The sequence below is a fragment of the Crotalus tigris genome, unplaced genomic scaffold (assembly GCF_016545835.1).
Source record: "Crotalus tigris isolate CLP2741 ecotype Arizona unplaced genomic scaffold, ASM1654583v1 scf7180000018350.1424685, whole genome shotgun sequence".
In the NCBI taxonomy this organism is placed as follows: domain Eukaryota; kingdom Metazoa; phylum Chordata; class Lepidosauria; order Squamata; family Viperidae; genus Crotalus; species Crotalus tigris.
The window spans coordinates 883,289-909,819 of NW_024096959.1; the positions used below are offsets into that span (position 1 = coordinate 883,289).

Below are 26,531 nucleotides of genomic sequence, written 5' to 3' on the forward strand. Positions count from 1 at the left end.
CCCAGGTTCTGGGAAGGATTCACTAGGTGGATAAAAATTCCACCTCCTATCTAAACATCTCCCTGGCCACGCAATCAACCATAATAAGACACAATCAGGAAAAGAGTACTTGTATCTGGAAAAAAAACCCCTATGGACAGGGAGAGTTGCCCTTTTTCCTGAAATTAAATTTTTCAAAAGTGACCACCATGTTTCCATTTTCCAAAATCTTGAAGTTACTTAAGAACAAAACACAGGGGCTATATAAAAAGAGGTCCTGATATATTTCCGGACAGATTCCTGAACATCTACGGCAGAATTGGTCAAAATGAATCCTGAAATACCAAATTTCAGATGGGCAGCACTGTAGGACAGAAGCAATGAAAACAGAAAGGACATCTTTTGGAAGGTTTCCATCAAGAAAATAACAAAAAATAGCAGGGACAGACAAGAGAAGAGATGATACACTGACATGACATCCTCCTTATCATTGTCTTCTTATAGGTTAGGCTCAGTTTTGTTCAGTCTTCTCTAAAGCATCTTTGGTTGTACAGTTAAAGAACCCTGTATAGCTGTTGATGAAGGAGGTGGTAGAATAATACGTTTTGTTTCAAAATGTAAACAGTAAAAGAGCGTCCTTGGAAATCTAAATTATAATGAAATAATGAATAGCTCTTGAGAAAATAATAGGACAGCACTATCGATCCATTGGAAAGATATTTCTGATACTTGCTTACCGTCCCCATTAGGAAGGTCTCTCATCACAGATGCCTCTTTGTGCTGAAGCAACATACTTAAAACCGCCTCATCTCCTTGCTGAGCTGCCAAATGGAAGACGGAATTCCCATGGCGATCCAAGAGGTTCACGTCGGCCCCAGCTCCAAGCAAGGCTTTCACAATTCCAGCTTGCCTTGTTATAACAGCCAAGTGTAAAGGAGTCTGTTTAAAAAAAAGTGTGCATGAGAAGGAATGGGAGAAATAAAAAGGCCATCAGAATTTCCCCCCCACAAATCTGCTTTTTGGATATGTGTTTATGTGTGTGCATTTGAAATAATTTTGACTCCTGCCAACTGCCTGGAATTGTCCCTGCAATTTTTTTTTTATAACATTTTTGGAAGAGATGTCCCATTTTCCTACAGTTGAAAGAATGACTGGTGTAAACCTCACCAAGCTAGCTTTGTGCCTAATGCAGAGTGGAATTCAGATTCCCAGTTTTTAACCTGGGGCCTTAACTACTGCCTCAAACTGGCTCACTTTGCACAAATATACCCATTTAAAACTCTATGAAATATAAAGTACAAACATGGAAATTAACTGATTATTATGATAGATGTGTAGGAAAACCTGTAGCTTAAGAACAGTAGAAAAGTAATACTGAATGGGTCATATGAGTTTCAGTTGCAGACAATATGTCATCTTGCAAATTTCACTGTATCCTCTGATATAGTTCTACTTAGGTTCAAAAATGAACTGGTTTGTGTATTACCTTCTTCCCAATGTTTCCATACCTGGTAAAGATCATTTCTCACATTGAGAACATCAGCAGCATTCATATTTGCTATTACTTCTAAAAGGTTCTTCACCAGTTCCGTGTGAAGGTGAATAATTGCCAAGTGGAGGACACTGGTATTGATTAAAGAAAAGAAAGGGAAAGACAAGAGTTTTCAGCAATATTACCAGAATAAATATATTGCAAATAATTTTCTTTACTTAAGCATTTTTGCAGATTATTAGAGCTCTGTATGAAAATTGGAGTGCCTTTTCTAAGTCAGGAGTTTTAATGACAAATAAAGCTTCATATTGGTAGAATGAAATTATTATCCTTACTTTCCAGAAAGGTAGTCACAGTTTTGCTGCAGGCAACAAAGGCCAATCTTGAATATCTTTAGAACCTAACATCATGTACAACAGAATCAAAATACTTAGTAAATTCTGTTGAAGTAGACTATCCATAATCAATTTAAGGCATCACAAGCCTCCCCAGTATTTTTATATCAATGCTTTTTAATTTGACAGTAACACAGTTAGAAATATTGTAGGTGGGCACAAGGTAAACCACTACAATTTGCCATAAAGGAGAAGTATGATTTGTATATTTAATATAAATATAACCTGTAAACTTCAGAGATAAAGTATTTTTTAACTATCTCTCATGAAATGATTTAGGTTTTTTGATAAACTATTGGGTAGGACTTAAGATCTGAAAGGCTGAGAACTGCACCAACTTGAAAGGGAAATTACACTTTCTTTTAGACAGTTCCCTACTATTGAGCAGATCTTTAATGTTCTTGCCTTTAATGTATATTCAGAAATGTAGCTAGAAAAAGAGAAGTAATGAGGAAAAAAACCCAAAACCACATTTAATATGTAAGATGGAACACATTACGGAAATCGAACCTCCTTGTTTTACTATATTGAGACCACAATTTTTTATTTCTTTAAGTACATTTGGTTCCCATTTATTCATAATTCAAAAAAGGAAGGTTAGGAGAAACAATCTGAAGTTCCCACAACCGCCTATATAAAATATCCCCTGATGTGCTTCTAACTGATTTAAAAATTGAACTTTAAAACTGTCCATCTCCTTCTACTTATCCACTATTGCTTAATCACTTTTCAAACTTACTTTTTTAGACAAGTAATCAAACAATGCATCAAGGATGATGAATAAATCTCCCAAACTATTTTTTTGAATAAAAAAAACTAAGATTTTTTTTGAGGGAGAAAGAGGGAATTGAAAGGCAAAGACATTAATATAATTGGTTTGGTGGAAAATGCAAGAACAAGGAGCAACATTTTCAAAAAAGCTACACCCAATCTGCTCTCCTTTAACTCCCATCCTGTTTGGCTGTCCTGAGCAAAGGTGATTTTTGGACAGTGTGTGAAGAATTGTTTGGTTTTTTTTTCATTTCCAGCATGAAATGCTGGACTACAAGTTGGCTCAGAGGATCAAAACATTTTCTCCTGCATTTTTTTTCAGTAGCAGCCAGTCAGAGGTCTCTGCAAATTCAAATATGGCCCTTGATGGTGGAAATCCCAAAAGTACTTTTCCAAAAGGCAACTGGACTTTTTTGATTTTTTTTCCTTAAAAACATTTTGCTTCTCATCCAAGAAGCTTCTTCAGTTCTGACCTGGATAATTAAGAACCTCCATAGAAATTGATGTTGGAAAGTTTAAACTGGTCTATGGCCAGATTAAATTGGTTACAAGGAACATACAACTCAATTCTTAGAAGCACTACCCAAGACCTCAGTCTATTTCCAACTGAAAGTGCTGGTTATGAATTTATTCATTCTTCTTCGTTAGGTCTAAAGCATATATCTAGTTCCAAAGACAGAATTGCTAGCCTGATTAATGATTCCCACTTAGTGACCATAGTTTGCTGGAGTTCAACCTCATCACGGCCACAAAGATAAAAGCTTCAAATGACAATGGAAGTCAAATCTGGTACGGTTAAAAAAACCACCCAAATCTGTTACAACTATCCCTAACCAATATTTTAATTTAATTGTATTGTTTTATATTCCATCCTTGAATTCAAAATAAAATCTAAAAGAGGAATCCTCTACTAAAGAGCAAACTTGTTATGTCTAATTTGGCTCCCCTTGCTGTACAGATCCATAGTTATTTTTCAAGCCATGCCTTGAAGCAATGGCACATTGATTAACAGTATGGATAGTCTTCTTTCAGAGGCTGGGAATTCCCCAGTAGAGTATATTTTCCTATGAGGAAAATACATCTAACTGTTGCCCTATGTCATTCGGCTCAGAGAAGCATACACTGCAAGTGGTGAGATTCATTGTAAGCCAACCTATAGATTTTAAAGAATAAATTAAGCATGTTTGTATGGCAGCTTTATTTTGGTCATTTGAGAGAGGGAAAAACAGTTTTGTTTGAGGCTAAACTAAGTTACTCCAGACAATTGTCTCCCTTCACTTCATGAAAATAACATATTCAACCTGAAATGCCATCCCAGAGAGACCCCATGATAACAAAGCCTCCTACAAACTCCCATCCTAGGTTTCATTTTTCTTATGGCCACACTTAGGCTGTAAGTGAAAAGGGGGAAGAAAGCAATGTGAAGGACTCCAGTTTTTCCATAGAGGCATTAACCCCAATTGTGTCATTGCTATTAATAATGTAATGCAATATATCTCAGGTATTGATATATTTTGAAGAAGTGAGAAAGGAAGAGACAAGCCTCCAATCCTTCATTGCTGGGGTTCAGAGGATTAAAAAATAAAAATAAAGTGGCATTTCCAGCTATCTTATATTAAGTATTGCCAATAGTCAAAGGATAATCAACCATTGGGGAGAGGATGGCTGCATTATTTGTGCCTTGTGAACACTTCCTAAGAAAATGTAGCAAAATATAGCAAGAATAGAATTCCATAGGGTAATCAAAATAGGATTTCACAAGATCTAAGGAAGAGGAAGCATATATTAAAAAGAGGTCATAAATCAAGATCACAACGTTTTCACAAAGCAAGGAATTGGTTTAATGGAGTATGCAAATCTCTTGTACTAGAGATGTAGAAATCACATTGATTTGAGCTAACTCTTTGCAACAACATTATTACCACTGGCCACCATGAAAGATCTTTCACAATGCTTCATTTCTTTTAAACAACTTTTAAATCATTCTTTTAATTCATAAACCTTCATGGGCTTCCTCCCAGATTTAAGTGTTGGGGAAATGTTGGTAACATATAATCCTGTCAATTTCTACAGCTTCAGAGTCGAGAAGCTTCCTGTTCTCCATTATTTATTTGAAGGAAATGGTAAATATCAAAGCTTGATGTTTGGAAGACGAAGAAAGGTAGACTCCTCCAATCAAATAATCTTCCAGATATATTAGACTTCAACTCCCGTCATGTCCAGATAGAGTGTTTCCAATATTATCTTTTTTCCAAATGGAAATTCTTCAGTACATTCTGGAAGAATAATTGATTTGTATCCACTGCAAGAGATGTAACTGCAAAAACCTCAAGCCTTAAGACATTCTGGAAAAAGATTGGAATGAGAGATGAGTTCTCTCTGTTCTAAAAAGCAAAAGGAATCAAAGCCGAAGGGGGAAAAAGCCCTCTCATCCTGTTTTCAAATGTTACATACTGAAATGAGTCAAATAATTTTGCCTCTTTCTTTCTAAATGAGAAGCACCTACAATGAATCATTGGAATGTTGCCTCATTTTGGAGCCATTATTTTCCTTTCTGTGTCATCTCAAGAGTAGAATATGACATCTATTACTTGGGGAAAAATAAAATAGTGAGAATGATACTTCAAAAGTGGTTTACCTAGAAACAATAGAAAAATCAGTGAATTTAATAAAATTTACTTTCAGGCTAGTACAGATGGAACGGCATCTTAAACAGAGAGAGAGAGAGAGAGAACCACAGACTGCTGCAGAGGATAACTTAGCAAGCATCAGTATTATATATGTTATGATGCATATTTTATCACTCAACCTTCCTTTTCCTCTTCTGCAGAGGACCATGTACTCTCTGCCTTTAATATGAAGTTCTGTGTACACTGGCCCGAAAGTAAATGTCATTGAATAGATTGAGGCTTGCATGATAGGCTGCAACACAACTATGAAAGGGCGGAATCGACATTGTGATATTAGAACACTTTTTTTATTTGGATATCATTGTGGCTAGCTGTAAACATCTTTGAGAAAACTGTTTTTCTAATAAAAAGAATAAAATGAAAAACACAGAATTTGGGAAATTAGGGTTTTCCCATCATGTACAAAAATGCTACCCCATCACGTTACACAAATTTGGCTTTATGATATTACATACTTACTTATCACCATTTTCATCCTGAACAGCTGTAAGGTGGCGCTGTACTGCCAGAAGCATCTTTACATCTCCTGTGACTGCATAGTCAAAAAGGGCGTTAGCGTGTCGTTTAGCAAGTTCCATGGCTTTTTCCAAAAAGAAGGCATCTGTAGGGAGCGGAATTATCATTTTCAGTTATAATAGAAACATACAGCCAACATTTCTGAGTATCAGTCAGATGAAAGAGAATGACTCTCTATGCTTCAAAAGCATCCTACAAGAGACCACAGAAGTTGTAATCCAAAACAAAACAACTCCGTGATACCGGTAGCTAAGCCAAAATGATTGCAAGCAGGTTCTACAAAGATGGAATCTAGTAAAAAAAAAAAATTACCATAGCCAATCACAAAGCATCCATGTCATAAACAAAAAAACTGGTAAGTTCCAATATAAATGTACTTATTGTATTCTGTAATTTATTCAATACACTAAATTATTCAAGAATCTGGAGAAAAGTAGAAATAGGCTTGGTGCCAAAACTCTAAGGCTCCAGTAGGCGTTGAAGGAGATGAAGGGTAATTGACAAATATTTTCTTCCTTTTCTCAATGTGTTTCTGATGGCCCACTAAACTGAACAATGCTAGGTTCAAGCAGTACCATGACTAGGTGCAATCGTACAACGGTGCTACTATTTGTGTAGATGTGAAATTTCTATTTCAAGACATTGCTTTCTTTGAAACTGACAAGCCATGAACAATGATACAGTAGGACAATTCCAGCTGTCTATTGCTGTTTCCCTCTGGCTAATTTCACCTTTGCTTGCTTCAACAGAACTGCTATTCCTTTGGGAAGAGTTACGGTGCAGAGAGCTGCCAAGAAACACAACAGCCTGGTCTCTGGTGTATTTGATGCTGGAATCAAAAGGGCTAGAAGATTGAAAGACTGTTTACCTGGCAGGGCTCAAAGACTGTACAGGGGCTTTAGATTCTCATGTTAAATAACAATTGACATTCCTCTTTGTTTTTATACAGAAAACCTTGGAAAACCATTAAAGCTGTTTCACTGCTTGGTCACAAAAGCACCCACAAAGTTTAAGATTTAATCAATTGTTGTGCTTGTTAATTAATGTGAAGTTACATGCATTGTATGCAATTGCACAAAACATTCTTTCATGCATAATCTTTGTTTTCTAGGACATGTTTCACATAATACATTTCCTTCAGTGAAAAGGAGGGTTGGCAGGTTCCTATCTTCCAAAAAGACTTCGCATAACCTTTGAAGGCTCTGCTTCAAGTATTCTCAACACTGAAGTTTAGATGGACAGCAAGAAATGTAACTTCTTTGGGGCACTCTGATTATGGACCCCCCCCCCTAATATTACTCAGCTTTTGTTAGTCTTGAAACACTAAGTAACCATTTTGTTCTCTCATGCCTCCATGGTTTTAAACTCTATTTATAAAGGTTTAAATTCATATCCTCACTTTTTTTTATATTTAGCCACAATCTATTTATCACTGCAGTGTTGGTTTATTTTATTATTTAGCTGATGTTGCAGGTTATATCATTAAAGTGTTATAAAGTCAGCTAAAGTTAGGCTCAGAAAAGGATAAGTTAAATCATATTAACAAATGCACACATGCACTCAAACACATCCATGTACACATACATTTTACACATGTGTACATTAGGATTCATAGGTCCAAGGAGCATGTTATTTCTTGAACAAAAACGGAATTTTAAAGCCAGATTTATAAAACTTAAAGCAGCACACCAGTCATTTCTGGATGATAGGTTATTATAATAAAACAGCACATTTTAAGATACAGATGCCTCTAATAATTCTGAATAAATAACTAGAAGATGCCTGAATTAGAAAATTGATTTCTCAGTTTCCAAAAATGATCAAATCTGACTATCTGGCATTGCACAATTCATCTAAGAATTGCATTTAAGAGTCAAGGCTTCATCTGTGTTTCACCTTCCTAAATAATTGCAAGAATGCTAAGTAAACTTTTCCAATTACCTTGTAAATGAATGTTAGTACCAGCATCTTCTTCCATCCCAGAAACCGAGTCGGTGCTGGTTTCACTTTTATCTTCAATCTCTACTTTTTCCTTTACTTTCTTGTTGTGTTTTTTGTTACAGCACATTTCGTTCTCCCCTTTGGGCATGCTATTTGAGACTCCTTAAAAAGGGAGAAACATGGAGGTTTTTAATTAAAACCCAACAAAACCAGTGGGCATATTGCATCAGAGTATAGATGGCAAAAGCTCTGGCTTGTCCTCTATTACATTCAAAGTGAAAGCGAAGAGAAGCAGACATCATTTTCCACCAATCAAAGACATTGTTTCATAAAGTTTTTGGCACAACCAATCTGAACGGCCAAAGGGCTAGGGGGAAGTGATTTGCACCATTTTCAGATGTGATTTTATATCCTCTTGGCTATGCTACCCCTCACTGCCCTTCAAGTTGCAACTGACTGCAACAGGACCTTGCTTCAAGTGGATGCTGGTTGTGTTTGTGTTTAAGATTATGAGGATGATTATCTGGAAAGATAAGGATAACTTTGCTCGCTGTAGATTCTGCCTTTCCTGAAGTATGTTCTCCCTTGCAACGCATGAGCTTCATAAAAACTATCCTGTTGGCTATTTTTGGTCTAATTTTTGTGTAGATTTTCAGCAGAAAATCTTTCCTCTGCGGGCTATATTACCATTCGCTACTACCACGAATAAAAACATTTGGATTCTGGATTTTTATAAAAATATAATTATAAAAAAATGGATTTGTATTCTACACACAAAAGAGATGTTTCAAGAAAGGAACTGAGGCAAAAAAAAAAAAGAAAAATGAACAGAAGGTGGTGATAAAGAGAAAAGTGATGGCCCATTTAATACTCTACTTGGTGCTATTTTTTTCTGTTTCTAACCCTGGCTTTGTCTGCTCCTAGTATTCAATCTAGGTCCTATTTAAGGGAATCCAATCCAATTCAATCCATGCCCTATGGTAACTATGAACTGGGCAAACCCATTCTTCCCTTTTTCATATTCCCTTCCTAGGTTGGTTGTTTCAGATTGTGTGGCCTTGCAACAAGAAGCCGTCAAACTTTCTTTACAAAGACTATACATATAGGTGGAATTAAATACTATAAAAATTACATGAATGTGAGTAATCACATTTAGATTACTTGACTACTAACAGTAATAACATGAAGAGTAATATTCCAATGCATAACATAAATGGGGGGGGAGTCCTTTGATTTTTACCATGTTTCATTCCTGCACCACTTTTGTTTGTGCTGGAATGGAAATGCATTGCGCCATAACTGGAAAACCCATATGGTGGGTACCCATATCCTAAAAGGAAAAAAAAAAAACAGATTAAAAGACACATCATTAATTGTAGTTTTTTTGGGATGAACAGGATTCACAAATGAACTATGACTTACAACCACAATTGAGCCCAAAATTTCTGTTCCTGAGACATTTGCTAAGTGAATATTGCCCCATTTTATGACCATTCTTGCCGCAGTTGTTAAGCAAAGCACTACAGTTGCTTAGTAACACAGTTGTTAAGTGAGTCTGGCTTCCCCATTGACTTTGCTTGTGAAAAAGTCACAAAAGGTGATCCCTTGACCCCAGGACACTGCAACTGATATAAATATGAGTCAGTTGCCAAGCGTCCGAATTTTGATCATATGACCCTGGGGATGCTGCAATAGTTGTGTGAAAAATGGTCATAAGTCACTTTTTTCAGTGCCATTGTAACTTTGAACGGTCACTAAATGAACTGTTGTAAGTCAAGGATCACCTGTACTGATTCAAGTGTAACATGCAATAGTTCCAACTGACAAAATTATCTGGAGAATTCTTGGTCTGATGAATCTCTATGGAAGTATGTACATTTTTTGTGCGTGACAAGGAAAAAAAATCCAGATTATAAGTAATAAAGAGAAACATAAAGAAGGCATTTTCTCATCTTTTAAAGTCGAACAGTGGCATCTATAGATATTTATAACATGTTCGTGTCATGTCATCTCTTTCTAATTTTATCATAAACAAGAGAAACATACATTATTTAGACTAATCACTATCTATAGCAGACAAAATAGAAATCTAAGTAGTACAAATGGATCCATCCATATAACAAAGATAAATCACAGGATTCAGGGTCTCAGAGGTATAACAAGAAGCAGGCTATGCAATACCTATGCTTAATATGTTGCTTTCCATGGATATTTCATTATAAGTATAGAAACATTAAAATACATGATTTAAACACATATGAAAGCATGCTTTTAAAACTTCATTATATACTGTATATAATAGGTTACACAGTATAAATAGGTCTGACATTAACTATGTATAGGTCAGTAAAGTAATTTTCTTGCAATTATAGCAAATACTGTTATAGCAAATACAATTATAGCAAATATTGTTTTTTTTCCTTGGGAAGCTTTTTGGTGTATTCTATCAACAATCCAACTTTTCTTCAAGGATATATGTTATTATTGCACATTCTATTAGCATTCACCCAGAAATGCACTATCAGGTATGGTATTTATCACTGCAAATATAAGCCTAAGGCTACACATTAATTTACCCTTAAATAATACTAATTCAAAAATTAATCAAGAACAATTAAGTACATTTATTTATTCTTATTTAAGAGTTCAATATGGATGGTACAATGTTTGCCCAACAACAAAACAATAATTGCTATTTCCACAGAAAGAAAATGTTTATACATATACATATACATGTACAGGTCATAAAAGAATTAATAACATATTGGACCTTCACTAATAATTCTTTTAATTAAAAAGAGAATGATTTTTATAAAATTTGAATACAGTAAGAAAATTTGTCAGTTTGTCTTGTCTTGTTTTATATTGTGTTTTTATTGCTTTTGTGTGCCACCTAGAGCAGTGGTTCTCAACCTTTTTATACTGGTGACCCTGGTCATAAGCACGCGGCGCGCATGCATGGCACGGCGTGCATGTGCAGTGCTGCCCCCTGCGTAGCACGCATGCACGGCGCGGTGCGCATGCGCGGTGCCGCCCCCTGTGCCGGCTAAGGCATAGCCAGCAAGGGGTGGCGGCAGGCAGGCCTGGATGCTCCCGGGTGGCTGCGGCAGCGGTGGCAGCGGCGGCGCAGGGCGACCACCGGCTGGGCCACCAGCTGGCCCAGCCCAAGGCAGGTAAGGCACATGCCGGGCCCCACACGCGCCAGCAACCCTCCCTGCACCCACCGGCCTCCCACCTCCTACCCCCGGCCCTCTTTTACTTACTTTTTAGTTGCTCAACAGGGAGGGAAGCTCTGCAAACTGTTCCCCTTGCAGCACCGTTTGCAGACTGGGGCTTTTGGCGGGCTCAGCAGGGCAGAGACAGCCCTGGACAATTCCTATTGGCTTTTGAAAGCCAATAGAATTAGACTCTGTTCAAGAGAGTCTATTCTATTGGCTTTCGAAAGCCAATAGAATAAGAAGGATTAGCACAGCTAAGGGGGAAAAAATGGCGGATCGCGTTGTTTGGCGACCCCCGTGAAATGGTCGTTCAACCCCAAATGGGGTCGCGACCCACAGGTTGAGAACCGCTGACCTAGAGTCAATTTGCCTAAATTTAAATAAATAAGTGTGCACTGCTTTGCCAAACTGTATTCCAATAATTCATACATTTTATGTAAATTTTATGTAAATTTTGTGAAATATATTACCTACATTTAAATTAAAGGACAATTGTTCTTAACAGACATCTTTTCTCCAACTGTGCATAAAAACGTACGGTATTAAGATAAATATATGTGGAAATATTTGGTTTTTAGGGATGAAAAATGTGTCAATTTGTCTTCATAAAGACATTAAATTGAATAAAGTAATACATTACTTAATTTACAATTCAATTAATATACAGAGCCTAACTCCACAGAGAATTAAGTGCATAAATATGGACTGTACTGATAGCGGTAGTTTAGAATCAGCACTGTATGGGGCCACATACAAAAACATAACTTCTTAAGTTCCCTAAATCTCCTGCAAAACAAAACCCGGCTATCACAGTGACAATCCAAAATGAAAAGAAAAGCCACTTCCTAATGCACCTTCCACTATTCATTCATTATCCCATTAACATTTTTCTTTACCTGATCCAGCACTGCCACCGCCTCCTCCTCCTCCGTACATTCCACCTCCTGCAGCACCTGCGCCACTTCCACCAAAGCTATCGGAGAAATTCGGCATGAGCTTCTGTCGTTTTCTTAGTACTTCTTCTTTATCTACATTTTTGACAAAAGAAATATGAGAGAGATGCCACCAAATCCTTAAGGCATCTCCATCTGTTTCAGAAGGCAACAAACAGGCTATCAAATAGGGAACAACATCTGCTGCTACTGCTGTAAATTACGTAAATATGAATTGAATTCTCGTATTTTGTAAGAGCATGACTGTATAAATAATGAATAAAACAGATAGTTGTGCTGTATAATGGAGTTTCTGAAGCCCTATTTCAAGGAGTCTGCCCTTCCTCTTTCATTGCTGGATATGTTGTTTGGGCAATATTGGGAAAACTGAGGCACAGCCTATAATACAAGATGTCATAATAGACTAATATAAGGGAGACATTCTAATTTAAGTGTATGTTTATTTGGCTATCTGACCAGGATGTAACAATAAATTACAGAGTTCCTGACCAAACCAGCTTTACTAGGCTCCTAAGATTCTTTGGTGACCTTAGATCTGAGCAGTTGGCTCTTAGCTGTTTTCTCACAGTAATAAAGACTTCAAGTTTAATAAAACTTTTTTCTCTCCTATACTTAAATGTTTTCTTCCTTTTCACATATATTCCTTCCCATTTTCTCTTTCCTTTAATAATGGGTGGCTTCATGTATACACATGAAGAATTGCCAAATATATTTCAGGAACTATGTTGATCCCACAGCAGAGAATGGAATGTTTATTGTTACTCAATTATGAACATTTAATTAACAACTATGACAGTGAACTGGCTGTAACATCTGTCACTCCACTGATTGATGATTGTTCAGCTGATCTGGTTGTCTAGCTGGGCATTCCCTTCCTCCTGATCACTCCATGTGTTTCTCTTCTGAAGCTGTATGCTTGGTGAAAGAGCACAACCATCTAGATCAGGGGTGTCAAACTGGTGGTGCACAGGCCAGATGCGTCACATGCAAGCCACACCCACCCCGGTTCCGCAAAGGCAAAAAATGTTGTAATACATCACGATATGTCATGTGACACGATTGAGTTTGACACTTGTGATCTAGATAGAAGGAGTTATGTTTTCTTATAGAGAAAAAAGACTTCTGTATCATGAAAAGATAGAACAGTCAAAATAGCCCATGGAAGTTAGGGAAACAGCACAAAAACGGAATGAGAGAGGAACTGATATAAGCATTCTCTGTGTGTCCAAGCTACCGCTAAGAGCATTTTTACTTATATTAAGCTCTTCCAATTAATTATAGGCAAGTAAGAAGCCTAACTGTATTTGGATTTACACCAGGATATGAACAATGCAAAAAATAGGTCAAGAGATATCTTATACTAGCAGCTAAGGCAGTTCTTAAACTAATTTATGGACCAATCTTACTTCCCCTTTGATGATACTAATTAACCTATTTGACTAAAAGCATATAAATTGAATCCTATTCATGGAACTGAAACTAGTCACTCCATCAAGCCCAACAGCAATTTAAATTAAAGCATCTAAAACAGATGGTTCCCCAGCATCTGTTAAACATGACTAGTTTATAACATAACTAGTGAAGCCTACTATCTTCCTTAGTAGAGTCACAGAATCATATAACTGAATGGAACCTTGAAGGACTTCTAGTCCAACCCCTTGCCCAAGGCAGGAGTCCTTATATCAACCCAGACAAATGACTGTTCTTTTTTTTTCTTGAAAGTCTCCAGTGATGGAGCACCCACAACTCCGGGTGGCAAGTTGTTCCATTGATTAATCACTCTCACTGTCAGGAAACCTCCTTATTTCCAGGTTGTTCTCCCTCTCATGAGTTTCCACCTATTGCTTCTTGTCCTTTCCTCAGGTGCTATGGAGAATAAATTGACCCCCCTCTTCCTGTGACAGCCTTTCAGGGTTCCCCCAAGCCTTCATTAGGCTAAACATACCTAGTTCCTTAGCCACTCATGGTATGATTTGGCCTTCAGACCCCTTATCATCTTTCTTGCTCTTCTCTGTCCTATTTCTAGGGCCTCAGCATCTTTTTTGTCTCAAGGTGGCCAGAATTGGACACAGTATTACAAATGTGCTCTTCCTTATGCAGGGCTATCAGTGCTTGTGATCTTGATGTTATCCCTCTGTTGATGCAGCCTAGGACTGCATTGGGTTTTTTTGGTGGCTGCAGCACATTGTTGATTCATACTTAGGCAGTGATCTCTCAGAGTCACAGGATCTACTATTGAGCCAGGTAATGACTATCAACTACCTGTGCATTTAGTTTTTCCTGCCTAAATGCATAACTTTATTTTTCTCACCACTGACCTGCATTTTGTTAGATAGGGCCCAGCACTGACGTCTGACAAGATTCTTCTGAATCTTGAGTCTATCTTCTGATGCAGGGGTCCCCAACCCCCGGTCCGTGGCCCAGCATTGGGTCACAGCATGCCAGCAACCAGTCCACACAAACAAGCAAAGCCCCATCCATGGGATGCAGGCAGCACACAAAATCACGCATCCTCCAGTCCGTGGAAAAAACTCCATGGAACCAGTCCCTGGTGCCCCAAAGGTTGGGGACCTCTGTTCTAAAGTATTAGCAATTTACCCCAGCTTAGTATCATATGGAAATTTGTTCTTTAATCCCCACATCTAGGTAATTTATGAAGAAGTTAAACACCACTGGGCCAAGGCAGAACTTGAGGTAGTCCACCCAACTTAGGAGTGTACTAAAGAGAAACAATAATATAAATACGTATTCCTAGACTTGGACAATATTCAACTGGTATACTTGCAACTTCATTAATAATTATAGTTAAAGCCTGAGCACCAAAGTAGGCCACTGTATCTGGGCAATTCCCCCAAATTATACAGATAGATAGCCAACCAACCCCAGGATAGTTCAGTAGATGCCTAGGGAGTTTTTGAAAGTTTCTGCAAAGTTCAACTGTATACCGCAAAGATTTCTGAATCCTAAAAAAAGAAGTGTACAGAGTTCATCAATTCAGTGGTAAACCTGGAAATTCCCTAAAGCACATCACTTCCTGTCAGTTATCATAACAACCTATGAAGAATAAACCAATTGTTCCCTCATTTGTCCATCTTATCTACATGTTTTTGCTTGTTATATATCAATCCTTTCACCCTTTAAATACTTTCCTCAGGTGTGATAGATTTCATTCTCACAAACTCAGACTGATTTGAGATCAGTTTTACTTCTGAGTATTTGTAAGAATGAGAGACAAGCTCTACTTTGATATTGAAATAATTGCTTTTTTTTAATCTGTGGGCAATGCCAAGAATGAGTCTACTTTTTTGCCAAACCACATTTAGTGTATGGGCTGCATTATTATTGCTGTGTGTGTATTTCTACCTTGCTCATTCATTTCCATGTTGTATATAATAAGACATTTGAAATAACTGATAGTGTGCCATGTGATTACACATGCCAGAATAATTGAAGTTATCAAATTATTTATTAATTTAATAATTAGTTATACATAAATCATTCATAAATTAAATTATTTTGATCAAGGTTCTGCTATATGTTTCTATCTCAGTACAGTGAACATAAGTAAAATTTAGTTCCAATATTCATTATGAATAGTGGCATCTGGTGAAAATGAAGGAGCTCATGTAGGCTTATCTGTCATGCAATACCTTTACATGAAAGTAAAGATTCACCACAGAATTGAAACTACAAATGGAGACTGAGTCGTTACTGATGGAAAAGAATCTGGGATGGGAAGCAAAGTAAAGGCACCTGAGAAGAACTGAGACATCACCTATCTTGGATATCACGGATCAAGTATTATATCCTTTAAAAAACGGACATGATTACAGCCTGACTGGAATAATCAGAATTGAATGTGATGAGACAAAAAATACTTCTGAGAATATTCCAATTCTTTAGAAAATAAGTGAGCTATCTCTACCTCTAATTCATTTTTCAAGAGAAAGAAATTTATAGTACTTTTAAGAATAAAAGTCAAACAATGAAATAATAAAGAAATTATTAAACTATCAGGAACAAAATTATTTGATAACATTAAAATGCAAATTTGTCAAATAGGACTCTTAGAAAAATTGTCAAACATACTTGTCAAATAAATACCAAGAGTGTGACATTATTTAAAAATAAATCACAGAGGATTTTTGAGAAACCAGTTTGATAAGTTTACATATTGAATCAATGTTACACATATTTACATAGTGAATCAATAAATGAAAAAAACTTGTAATTTTTGGTTATTTCTTTCTTGACTGTATCAGTAAATAACATTCAGTCTTTATAAGCACACATAATTAAAATAACTGGTGTTTCTCTCAACTGTAATCAATAATACTCCCTTTCTATTATCCAAGAATCAGTATTCTGTTCTTCCTGTTCCCCATTAATGTGACACATAGATATTTAACAGCTGATATGACAATATTGCTGAAGATAGTTCTTGTCAAAACAACAAAACCAAAACTCAGATAATAGATAAACATGATTTCATTCATTTAAGAAAAAAGAACGTATGATGATACTTTAAGGAATCCCGTGTTTATACAGCTTACTTGAATCAGTAAATAGTTAAGAAATTCAGAATTTGGGTACATCCATTAAAAGCTTAAGACAGATATCAAGCTTAAGTTTCCCATCTTTAAAAGGCATGATAAAATCAAATCGGTGCAGTTTTACTGCCTTTCTTCAGAGTGGGGCCTGATTTACACAACACTATTATCTTTGATTGCCTATATTTTTAACTCTGGAACTTGAAGAAATCATTGGCTAATTAGTGTGCACAGCTTCTGCTACAAAGTCTGGATGTTGTGAATGAAGAAAAATACTATTAATAAACTGGTTGGGAAGGGAATGCTTCCTAAACAAAGTTTTCACAGTTATCAGGAAAGAGAAGTTGATTTCCGCTGCTGTTTGTTGTTAGTTTATAGGGAAATTAAATGGTCAAATTGAATCTAGGAGTTGGGAAGTTTACTGAGAATTCTGACTAATGGAAAAGTAACCCAAGGCTACAAAGGAATGGCTTTGATGTAATTACAGTGTCCAAAAAGTTGAAAATTTGAAAGTAACGAATGGCTTTTCTTGCTAGAGATGGAAGAGCTTTTCCATTGTAGAAACTACCAGGCAGTGGAGCATTTTACTCATGGGCTGGAAAAGAAATATGGGAAGCCTCTACAATAACCACCACCACCAATCATTCCAACACATCTCCATACAAGCAGTCCTCAACTTACGATCACAATTGAGCCCCACATTTTTGTTGCTAAGCGAAACATTTGTTAAGTGAATTATGACATTTATGTCAGAATTGTTTAAGTGAATCACTGCAGTTGTTAAATTAGTAGCAGAGTTGTTAAATGAATCTGGCTTCCTCACTGACTTTGCTTGTCGGAAGATTGCAAAAGGGGATCACATGAACCCAGGACACTGCAACTGTCAATAAATGTGAGTCAGTTGCTAAGCATCTGAGTTTTGATCACATGACCATGGGGATGCTGCAATGGTCATAAGTGTGAAAAATGGTCGTAAGTCACTTTTTTCAATGCCGTTGTACTGTCAGTAAATGAACTTTTGTAGGTCAAGGACTTCCTGTATATAAGAAGGTCTGCATGATGCTGGTATTTTTATCTCGTGTCATTTAGGGCTCTTTTCCTTATTGACCACTGTATTAATTCTATTTTTTATAATGAGCAAAATATTAAATGCAGCAATGATTTATTGGCAACACTATTATTCTCGAATTCATACAAGGTCCATAATATTAACTAATATGCAATATATTACAGTAGGTAGAAGAATTCCAATACTGATGGTTTTCTAAAAAGATGTATGTCTTCTACAATATGCAATATAACACAGCATTGACAATTACCTTTGATTTCAGGATAGTACAGAAAAGGCTTTGGTTCACTGGTCTCTAGATCTGATTTCCGTCGTAATTGAACAAAAACAGATGCTGCTTTCGTAATGTTGACATCTCGATATTTCGGTGTTTTGAATACTATTGCAAACTGTAGGCAATCGTGACATAGATGATCAAGATAAGTACAGTGAAATGTAATAATTTATATATTTAATATATTTGCATACTATATTATCTTCTTTCTGATTAATACATCTCTGTATGTACATTAATTATAACTTCATTGAAATCATAGGAAGTGATCAGGTTTTCAAACCCTGAGAACTGTTAGAAATTAAATGCCTCAGATTAAAACTTGTTGTATATGTTATCACTATAATTCCTTGCCAAAAGAACTTACCTGTCTGTGCACATCAGTAGGCGAAAAGTCTCCAAAACCTTCCCAGACACCACCATTTTCATCTTCTTCATAAAAACGGATTTGAATATCATCTGTAAGAGAGAAAACATGAATAATAGGTCATGATTCATGTTTACCCTCTGCTTTAATGTAATAGCGGGAACCTCAGAATGACTTAAAGTGGGCTGGGTTAGGTTGCAAAGTCTGTATTGTTTCAATTTTACATTCATGGTCTAGATCCAATTTAAAGCACTGCTAATTGATTTTTAAAGTTGTGCTAACATTCTCCCAGACATTTCCTTTGCTTTGTTTCCCCCAGCGTGCTAATAGCTAAATTATGTGTGGTGAACAATTATGCAAAAGAAGGCCTTTCTGTAGAAACATTTCCAAGTTGTATCCAAATCTGGGAACAATTTGATTGTTCCATCACCGACCCCTCCATTTCTTTTGTCCAAAACAGAAAACAGATGCTAGAAAACTTTAGATTCTGACTAGGCCAGCATTAGTCAATCCAGAGTCTCTCTCCCTCTCTCAAGAAAGCCTTATCATTTTATGTCCTAGATAAGAATGTGTGACAAGAAAGCTAGCTTTTTACAAAGAAAGTTGAGAAAACAAAGTAAAAGATAATGATTTTCTTTTCCTCTATCCATAAGCTGTCCATCTGGTATAAGAACACGTGTTTTTTTTTTATATATATAATCAGAGCCACATGGCTAAGGAATCAAGATGTATTCTGCTAAATTGCAGCAATCTGGTTTTGTATTTTACAGGTGAATTTTAACAGAAGTAGAGAAGTGGAGGTTGGAATAATATTGTCAAAAAGGAAGAGTATGTTCCTGTCCATCATACTGAAGTAATAGGAGCTAGTTTGGTCTAGAGGTTAAGGCACTAGGCTAGAAATCAGGAAACTATGAGTTCTAGTCCCACCTTAGGCACAAAGTGAACTCAGTGACTTGGGCTAGTCACTCTCTCTCAGCCTAAGAAGAAGCAGGTAAGGAAAACCACTTCTGAAATCTTGTCAAGAAAACTGCAGGGATTTGCCACTCAGCAGGAGTCAACACTGACTCAAAGACAGACGCATGCACACACACACACAATTTTGTCTGGATGAAATTGAAGAGAATTAGATGTGATACTGGAAGAAGTGCCTCTGCCCTGTATCAATGGGATGGAAAGATTCCCCTTGTTACGATCAGGGCTTTTTTTGTCATAGAACGCCCAGAACGGAGTTCCGGCATCTTTTTTGGATGGAACCTTGTAGGGGTAGGTAAGGCGGGTTGTATGACATGTGTGAGTTCTGGCGCCTTTTTTTTTAACAAAAAAACCACTGGTTACGATTGTGGTGCTGATATGCAAACCATTAAATTATTGCCCATGACATTCATTCTTTGGTTCCCTAGAAGTTGTGCACGAAACAATCACTAGAGGCAATTGCCTAGATAGCTGAATTGGACATCCAATTATGAGGCCACAGCTGTACCTCTGTAAAAGTTTTGTATATAATTATGTGGATAGTGTGTATATGTTTGCTTCTTTTCTATCATTTTCTCATCATATGCTAAGTAGTGAAGTAACCCTGTGAAGAACAGAAATAAAATACAAGATCTTCAAAACTATGGAAAAAATTGGGAGGATTTGGGAAGCAGAAAATTAATTGGAGTCATTAACAGTAGTATTATGCTCCAGGAAGGGAAAAGTGTTTAGGAAGTCCAGAGCTATGAAGTATTCCCAAATGGATTGTCTTATTGGGAAAAGTGCAAATTTGGAGTTAAAAAAACAACCCAATTCTAGTATCAATGTAATCCAATTGGGCAAGAAGAACCTTAATGATTCTTAAATTGTTGCTTTCTCTTCTTGTCTTGCATCCTAGTGCTGGAATCATATAAATAAAATAAAAAATTACAGCTTGTGCACAACAAGCACAAACATTTATGCAACAAAGGTTACAATATTTTCTTAAGAAATCTGGAAAGCACCAAGCTGTACCACCAAAAAACATATTGTTAACAATGTTATAGCTAATGTTTCTGTTTTTTCTTAATTAAAATAAGCCAGTTTACTGTATAGTTCCTACTAAAACAAGTTCAATGTAGCCTATGTGAAAAATTACATAGATGCAGAGATGTAGTCCCCATATACTTCGGGTATGTCTAAATGGAGAAAACCTGTGGGCTGTCAACTCTGTTTAAGCGTATACTTTCTTTTTGAGTGTTGGCCAGTTTTTTTCCTCTTACTAATTATGGAGAGTTTTTGATAATAGATGCTATATCAAATTCTTTAATATAGAAATGTTTATTGATAGAAAAAGTATCACATTTCTCAGTATACATTTCAATTCGCTAGGCTGGAGAGATTTCAATTAACGATGTTGCAAGGAAAAAACATACTTGCTAAGGGAAAACCCCACTTTGGAGTTTCCATTTACTCAGAGTCTTATTTAAATCAGTTAAGAAATTTATTTCACTTCCCTATCTTGGATTGGGAAGGACTTTGTCAGACTTGATATCTTTTTATCATTTACAAATCTTTCTTATTACTAATTAAAATCAAATCAATTTTTGGCTTTGGAATAATTATTGCAAATCTCCAGTATATAGAAGCATATTGTATTAATAAATTTTATGGTACAAATTTCCCATTCCCCCCCCCCAAATGAAAACAGGACAGCAATTTATATTTATTATCCAAACTAGGTAGCATCATTAGTGCTAGTACAGATAGTCCTCAACTTATAGTCCTCACAACTGAACCCAAAATTTCTGTTGCTAAGGGAAACATTTGTTAAGTGGGTTTTGCACCATTTTATAACCTTTCTTGCCACAGTTATTAAGTGAATCACTGCACTTGCCATGATTATTAAGTGAACCTGGTTTCCCCATTGATTTTACTTGTCAGAAAGTCACAAAATGTGATCATATGTCTCCAGGACACTGCAAACATCATAAATATGAATCAGTTGCCAAGCATCTGAAGTTTGATCAGATGACGGTGGGGATGGTGCAACAGTCATAAGTGTGAAAAATGGTCATAAGTCACTTTTTTCAATGCCGTTGTAACTTTGAACCATCACTAAATGAATTATTGTAGGTCGAGGACTACCTGTACTAACTAGCATTGATGATGTTACCTGGTTTGGGTAATGAAGCAGCTGCAAGAAAACAACCAAATACAGAGAGCATCAAGGACACCTCATTTCAACCCAGGGCTACAAATATTCTCCTTTATTGGAATCTATATTTAGCTGCCTTCTTATCTCATTCTTCTTTTGAAGAATTCAGTTGCATTATTTGTTAATTACACTTTATTTTTGGAACAAGCTTGTGAAATAGATTAGATTGAGACACAGTTGATTGTCCTAATAGCATCCAGCTCTTTCCTTATTGGCCACCTTTACTGATTCCCAGAATATGTTTATGTGTGTGTTCAAGCATGATAGATGCAGTTTTGAGTTCACACCTTTCTGGACCTTGTCACAAAGGAGGTAAACTTCTTCTCCCCCTGTTACACAGCCTGCAGTCCGATCCATCCGTACAATTTTTAAATTTGATGCATTTGGAGCTTCTGGGAAGAGAAAATTAAAGAAAGAATTAAGTCGACTTCTAATTACTTTAGCAACAAGAATTTTCTTCCAAAAATATACAATAATAATCCGTAGAGTAAAATAAGAAAATATGACAGAAAGTTCTTGATTTATGACCAACTGAGCCCAAAATTTCCTTTGCTAAGTAAGACAATTGTTAAGTGAGATTTGCCCCATATTACGACCTTTCTTGCCACAGCTGTTAAGTTAATCACTACAGTTGTTAAAATAGTAATATAGTTGTTAAGTGAATCTGGCTTTGCCATTGACTTTGCTTGTCAGAAGTTGGCAAACGATCACTGCAATTGTCATAAATCAATGCCAGTTGCCAAGTGGCCAAATTTTGATCACATGACCACAGGGATGTTGTAACGGTCATAAGTGAAAACTAGTTGTAAGTACTTTGCAAGACAAGGACTTCTTGTATAGGGATATCCATGCCACTTTTTAATATCAAAAAACATTGATTTGATGTTTTTGTAGTTTTACCTCAGTTGCCAATTATGCATTTATTATTTCATTTCTCTAGGTGGTTCTCTAGCCACCTTGAGTCATAATTTTGAGATGGGTTGAGATGGTTCCATATACATGGAAATAAATAAGTAATAAATACATAAAAATATGGCCATAAGAAAAAAGTATTCCATAAAAGTTTATTGATGGGGAGAAGGAAAATCACAATATAACATTCAATATAGAAATATAAAAACTGATGGCAGAAAACACTCCAGTGTCCATTGAGTATGCCATTTGAGTGTTTCATTTATTTCATTTCATTTTGTTTTCTGTTTAATTTATTATTATTGTTATTATATTTTTTATTTTTACTTTTTGAAAAATGTAATAAAAATTAAAATGTAATCCTCTTATGTTCATATAGAAAAGTTGTATGAATAAAAAGATTGTCAACATTTGATTATTACGTCTTCTTTGATCATTAATATTATTGGTCAATGCTGCTAACAATGGATGTTTCTTCTCTGACAATTGGCACATTCAGCTATTTATACACGAGGATTCAAAAGTACAGATATATAACTGGGTTCCAGATGCTCAGTATATCAATACAAAAAAGCAGACACATTAGAATAAAATGGCTGGAAGGCTTATCAAAGACAGAGGATGTATAAAAACTGGCTTATAGAGATTTTGGAAAGTCTGGTATAAAATCAAAGAACAATTACCAAAACAGCATCTAGCTGTATTGCACAATATGATATAGTATAATCCACAAGGGATTAAATTAAAGTGGAGCTGGTGATGGTGTCCCTATCATGGAACCCCTGCTTCCTTTGACAATATTCAGTGTTGTAAACAAAAGGGGGGAGGGAAAGAGTGATAGTGTGATTGCAGTAATCAGATTGACTTTTCTGACTCCTTACTTTCATCATATATATAGAAGTTTCAGTGATGAACTACTTATAATACCTCTTCACAACAGCCATTAAATTCTACCTACAAGATTTTACAAGCTGCTCTTAATCACCACTATATCAATTTGAAGATTTTTATCCTATATGAATATTTTGAATTGTATTCTGTATATTACTATCTTTAAAGATTTTAACTGCAGTGTAGAGAGAATACTGAAATATAATTCTCTTTGACTTAAGAACCATTTTGTATCATTTGTTTCAAACCATATTTCACTGCATTGACCTAGGCCTTATGCCTAGTGTTTTTTTATATAACTTTAGTCACAACTTTTAGGAATGATGGCAATCGTAGTAACAGGGAAAGGAATAATATATATATATATTTGAAGAATAAAAGATGATCACCAGGAAGTAAAAACAGTGAAGTTTTTAATAAATAACCGAGCTTTCGATGGCTACACTGCTGCCATCATCATCAGGGTGTAAAAGCCAGGGGTGGGGAAGCTCGCTTATATGTATGTATGTATGTATGTATGTATGTATGTATGTATGTGTACACACACACACACACACACACATATATACACACACACTTTTCAATTTACATTAATTCATGGATGAACAAGGCGATCTTCAATGTGTGTCTTAAATTCACCCTTATCATTTTTTAACACAAACTGCCATTTGTATTGTGAATACTGCAACTACAGAAACATTTCTTTAGATATTAAGTGATACTTTTCTGTTTTTTTTTTAAATGTAAGCCTTTCATATCCTTTTCAAAACGTCAATTAGGAGAAATTGCTTATGCCTGAATATTCAACCTTACAACAAAATTCCATTCAGACTGGGGTTTGGCTCCAGCATGGAAAGAAAAGTCAAAAGGCACTCACTGCTGTCATATATAGGGTCAGACAAGACAGGCTGAAGTCTTCTTGTAAAGCTACCAGTGCTATCAGGAAGAAATGCAGTGAACATGAGCCGAACAACACTGAGATCCATCTCCTTAGTCTGTTGATGTGCTGCCTGACGAATGATTTCGCGTTCTCGTTCTGCAAATAGTGGAGAAGACAATGGATCATTGTAGCAAGGTGTCTTAATAGTGGTAATGGTAAGTGAAAGAGAAAGCAGGCACAAAAATTGAATTAAGAGGAGGTCTAACCATTTCAGTGACAAAAGCAAGAGGTCACATGGAAGCCAAAGCATAGGACACATAGTTGGCATTATAGTAAAGATACATTATATTCAACTTTATGATTCTTCTGAACAGTTTTTTTTATATGCTCAAACCTTCTCAAGCATGCACACAAATACCACTGCTATTTCTTCAAGAGATATAGGAAATTCCAAATTCCCCATTCAACTCAAAATCACCCACCCAGCTATTCAACATGCAAAGTGGTTTTAAAAAGAATTACATAATGCATGTTTAAACGCTAAACATTACTTTGACCAAGAGTTAAAGAAAAAGAAAAGGAGTTGACAATATTCAAGAATGTGAGAGATCCATAGATCAGAAACAAATACTGAAAAAGAATCAAAGGAATATGCATCATAAAAGAAATTATTTTCTTTCCCACTGAACTTTATATTAACAAATTTGAAGGAGGCATCATTCTTTTCCTAACTGCTGATCATAAAATATGATAAAAAAGAGACAAGAGTAATTTAAAATAGCATTTATTTCACATGTGCCACAGAGGTAACTCCCGACCTACCTGTTAGCTGCCTCTCCCCTCCACCTTCTACTTGTATATAATTGAGGTCGGGGTGAACGAGGAGTCCTGGATTGTACCCTTTTTTACACGCATCAATCATGCGGGTTTCCAGTGTTTCTAATACTTTTTTCTTTGTAACATGTAATATTCCCAGGTTAGGAAATCTGTAGAGAAATACAAATCATTATATGAAGAAATATCCTATACTTTCTCAGGTATAACATACTGTTTACCCTTATTCCACTCAACATACAGTATTTTCTCTGGCCTCAATCGTTGCAAACTCTGTTGCATTGCCTATGTTTATTCAACTTTTTCTATTTTTGTAAAGCTAAAATATTTAGGCATTAGACCAGAACCAAGAAGACCCCGGTTTAAATGCCACTCAAGGACTATATATAGTTCACACTTTAATGTTGAGCCAATAAACCCCCTAATTGGGCTATTGCAAGCAGGCAACGAGATATGGAAAACAAATTCCTTTGAGCAACTTAGAGGGGGAAAAAAATCTATAGCCAATGATTGGATAAATTCACTCAAAGGTTTTTTTTAAACACAGGGAAGTTTTTGAGAGTTTGTGTTTCAATAGCAAGAGAGCATCAAATAAGGTATGATGTTTGGATAAGTAGCTTCAAATGATATGTCCTGAATTTAAGTATGCTTAGCAAGAATATGATAAAACTTTCAAGATAAGAAGCAGAATTGAAAACAGTCTGAAATCCTGCACTCAGTTTGATGACAACATGATTCTTACCATCAAAAGAACAAGTCTTTCAAGTCTAAAACACAGCTTCTATTTGGCTATTTTCCCCCCAGGATTTTGTGTGTGTATGTATGTTTGCATGTGTATTTCTAAAATCTTCCTATATAATATCAAACTAGCACTTAACTAAAACTTAATCCAATCCTAGGAACAATAATATGTGTATTTTATTTGCTCTTTTTTTTAAAAAAAAAGCAGATTAACTAGGGTTTAATACTTCCTTTGTTATTTTGCTCTTGGAATGCAACACTTCAATGAATCCACTGTTTATGTCAACTTCATAATCACTTTTATCTAACTTGAGTAAGTTATTTATTTAATTTAGTAATGAAGAAAGAGGCTAACTATGTAATTAGGGAAGCTAGGGAAGAAGTTTCTAACAAAATGAAAAAACCTGGAAACTGAATTTAAGAAATGTATTTGGGGGAATGTAAACATTTCCATAAGAATTTCAATTCTATTTTTTTGCTATTCAGTTATTAATCAGGCAGCTTTGAATAAGAAGTTAACTATCAATCTTAATTCTTCATCTGAAAATCAAGAAAAAAAATCACAAGAAAATTATTGAAAAAACTAGCAATAATTAAAAATATTTTGGCAAGTATTATATTTAGAAAGGAATTATTATATTACTTGCTTGGACTTAGCTCTTTCAGAATAATGAAACATTTGTTTCCCTCAATACTTCAGTTGTTTTCTTCTATAATTTTCAAGCTAGACAATATAATGAAACTATAACATGATTATTATTATGTATGACTAAAGTATTATAACATTTTGTTTCTCTACCATGACATGCATAGTCAATTTCACTTCATTATGCAAGCAGATTCACTAATAATTGAAGCCTTTTCAACAAATAGCAATAACAACCAAATT

General features: G+C 35.7%; 1 protein-coding gene across 2 annotated transcripts in view; it reads right to left on the bottom strand.

Annotated features, from left to right (window-relative positions):
* The window catches only part of NFKB1 (nuclear factor kappa B subunit 1), a 79,460-nt gene that overhangs the window by 10,312 nt on the left and 42,617 nt on the right, over nt 1-26,531 (bottom strand). For both annotated transcript variants that reach the window (XM_039350706.1, XM_039350707.1), the window contains 11 exons: nt 24,890-25,053; nt 24,065-24,223; nt 21,672-21,776; nt 18,216-18,307; nt 17,825-17,963; nt 11,899-12,030; nt 9,025-9,114; nt 7,785-7,946; nt 5,787-5,928; nt 1,488-1,602; nt 717-918 (listed from right to left, as the gene is read on the bottom strand). In XM_039350706.1, the coding sequence (XP_039206640.1) occupies nt 717-918; nt 1,488-1,602; nt 5,787-5,928; nt 7,785-7,946; nt 9,025-9,114; nt 11,899-12,030; nt 17,825-17,963; nt 18,216-18,307; nt 21,672-21,776; nt 24,065-24,223; nt 24,890-25,053 (1,502 nt within the window). The remainder of the gene's footprint in view (nt 1-716; nt 919-1,487; nt 1,603-5,786; nt 5,929-7,784; nt 7,947-9,024; nt 9,115-11,898; nt 12,031-17,824; nt 17,964-18,215; nt 18,308-21,671; nt 21,777-24,064; nt 24,224-24,889; nt 25,054-26,531) is intronic.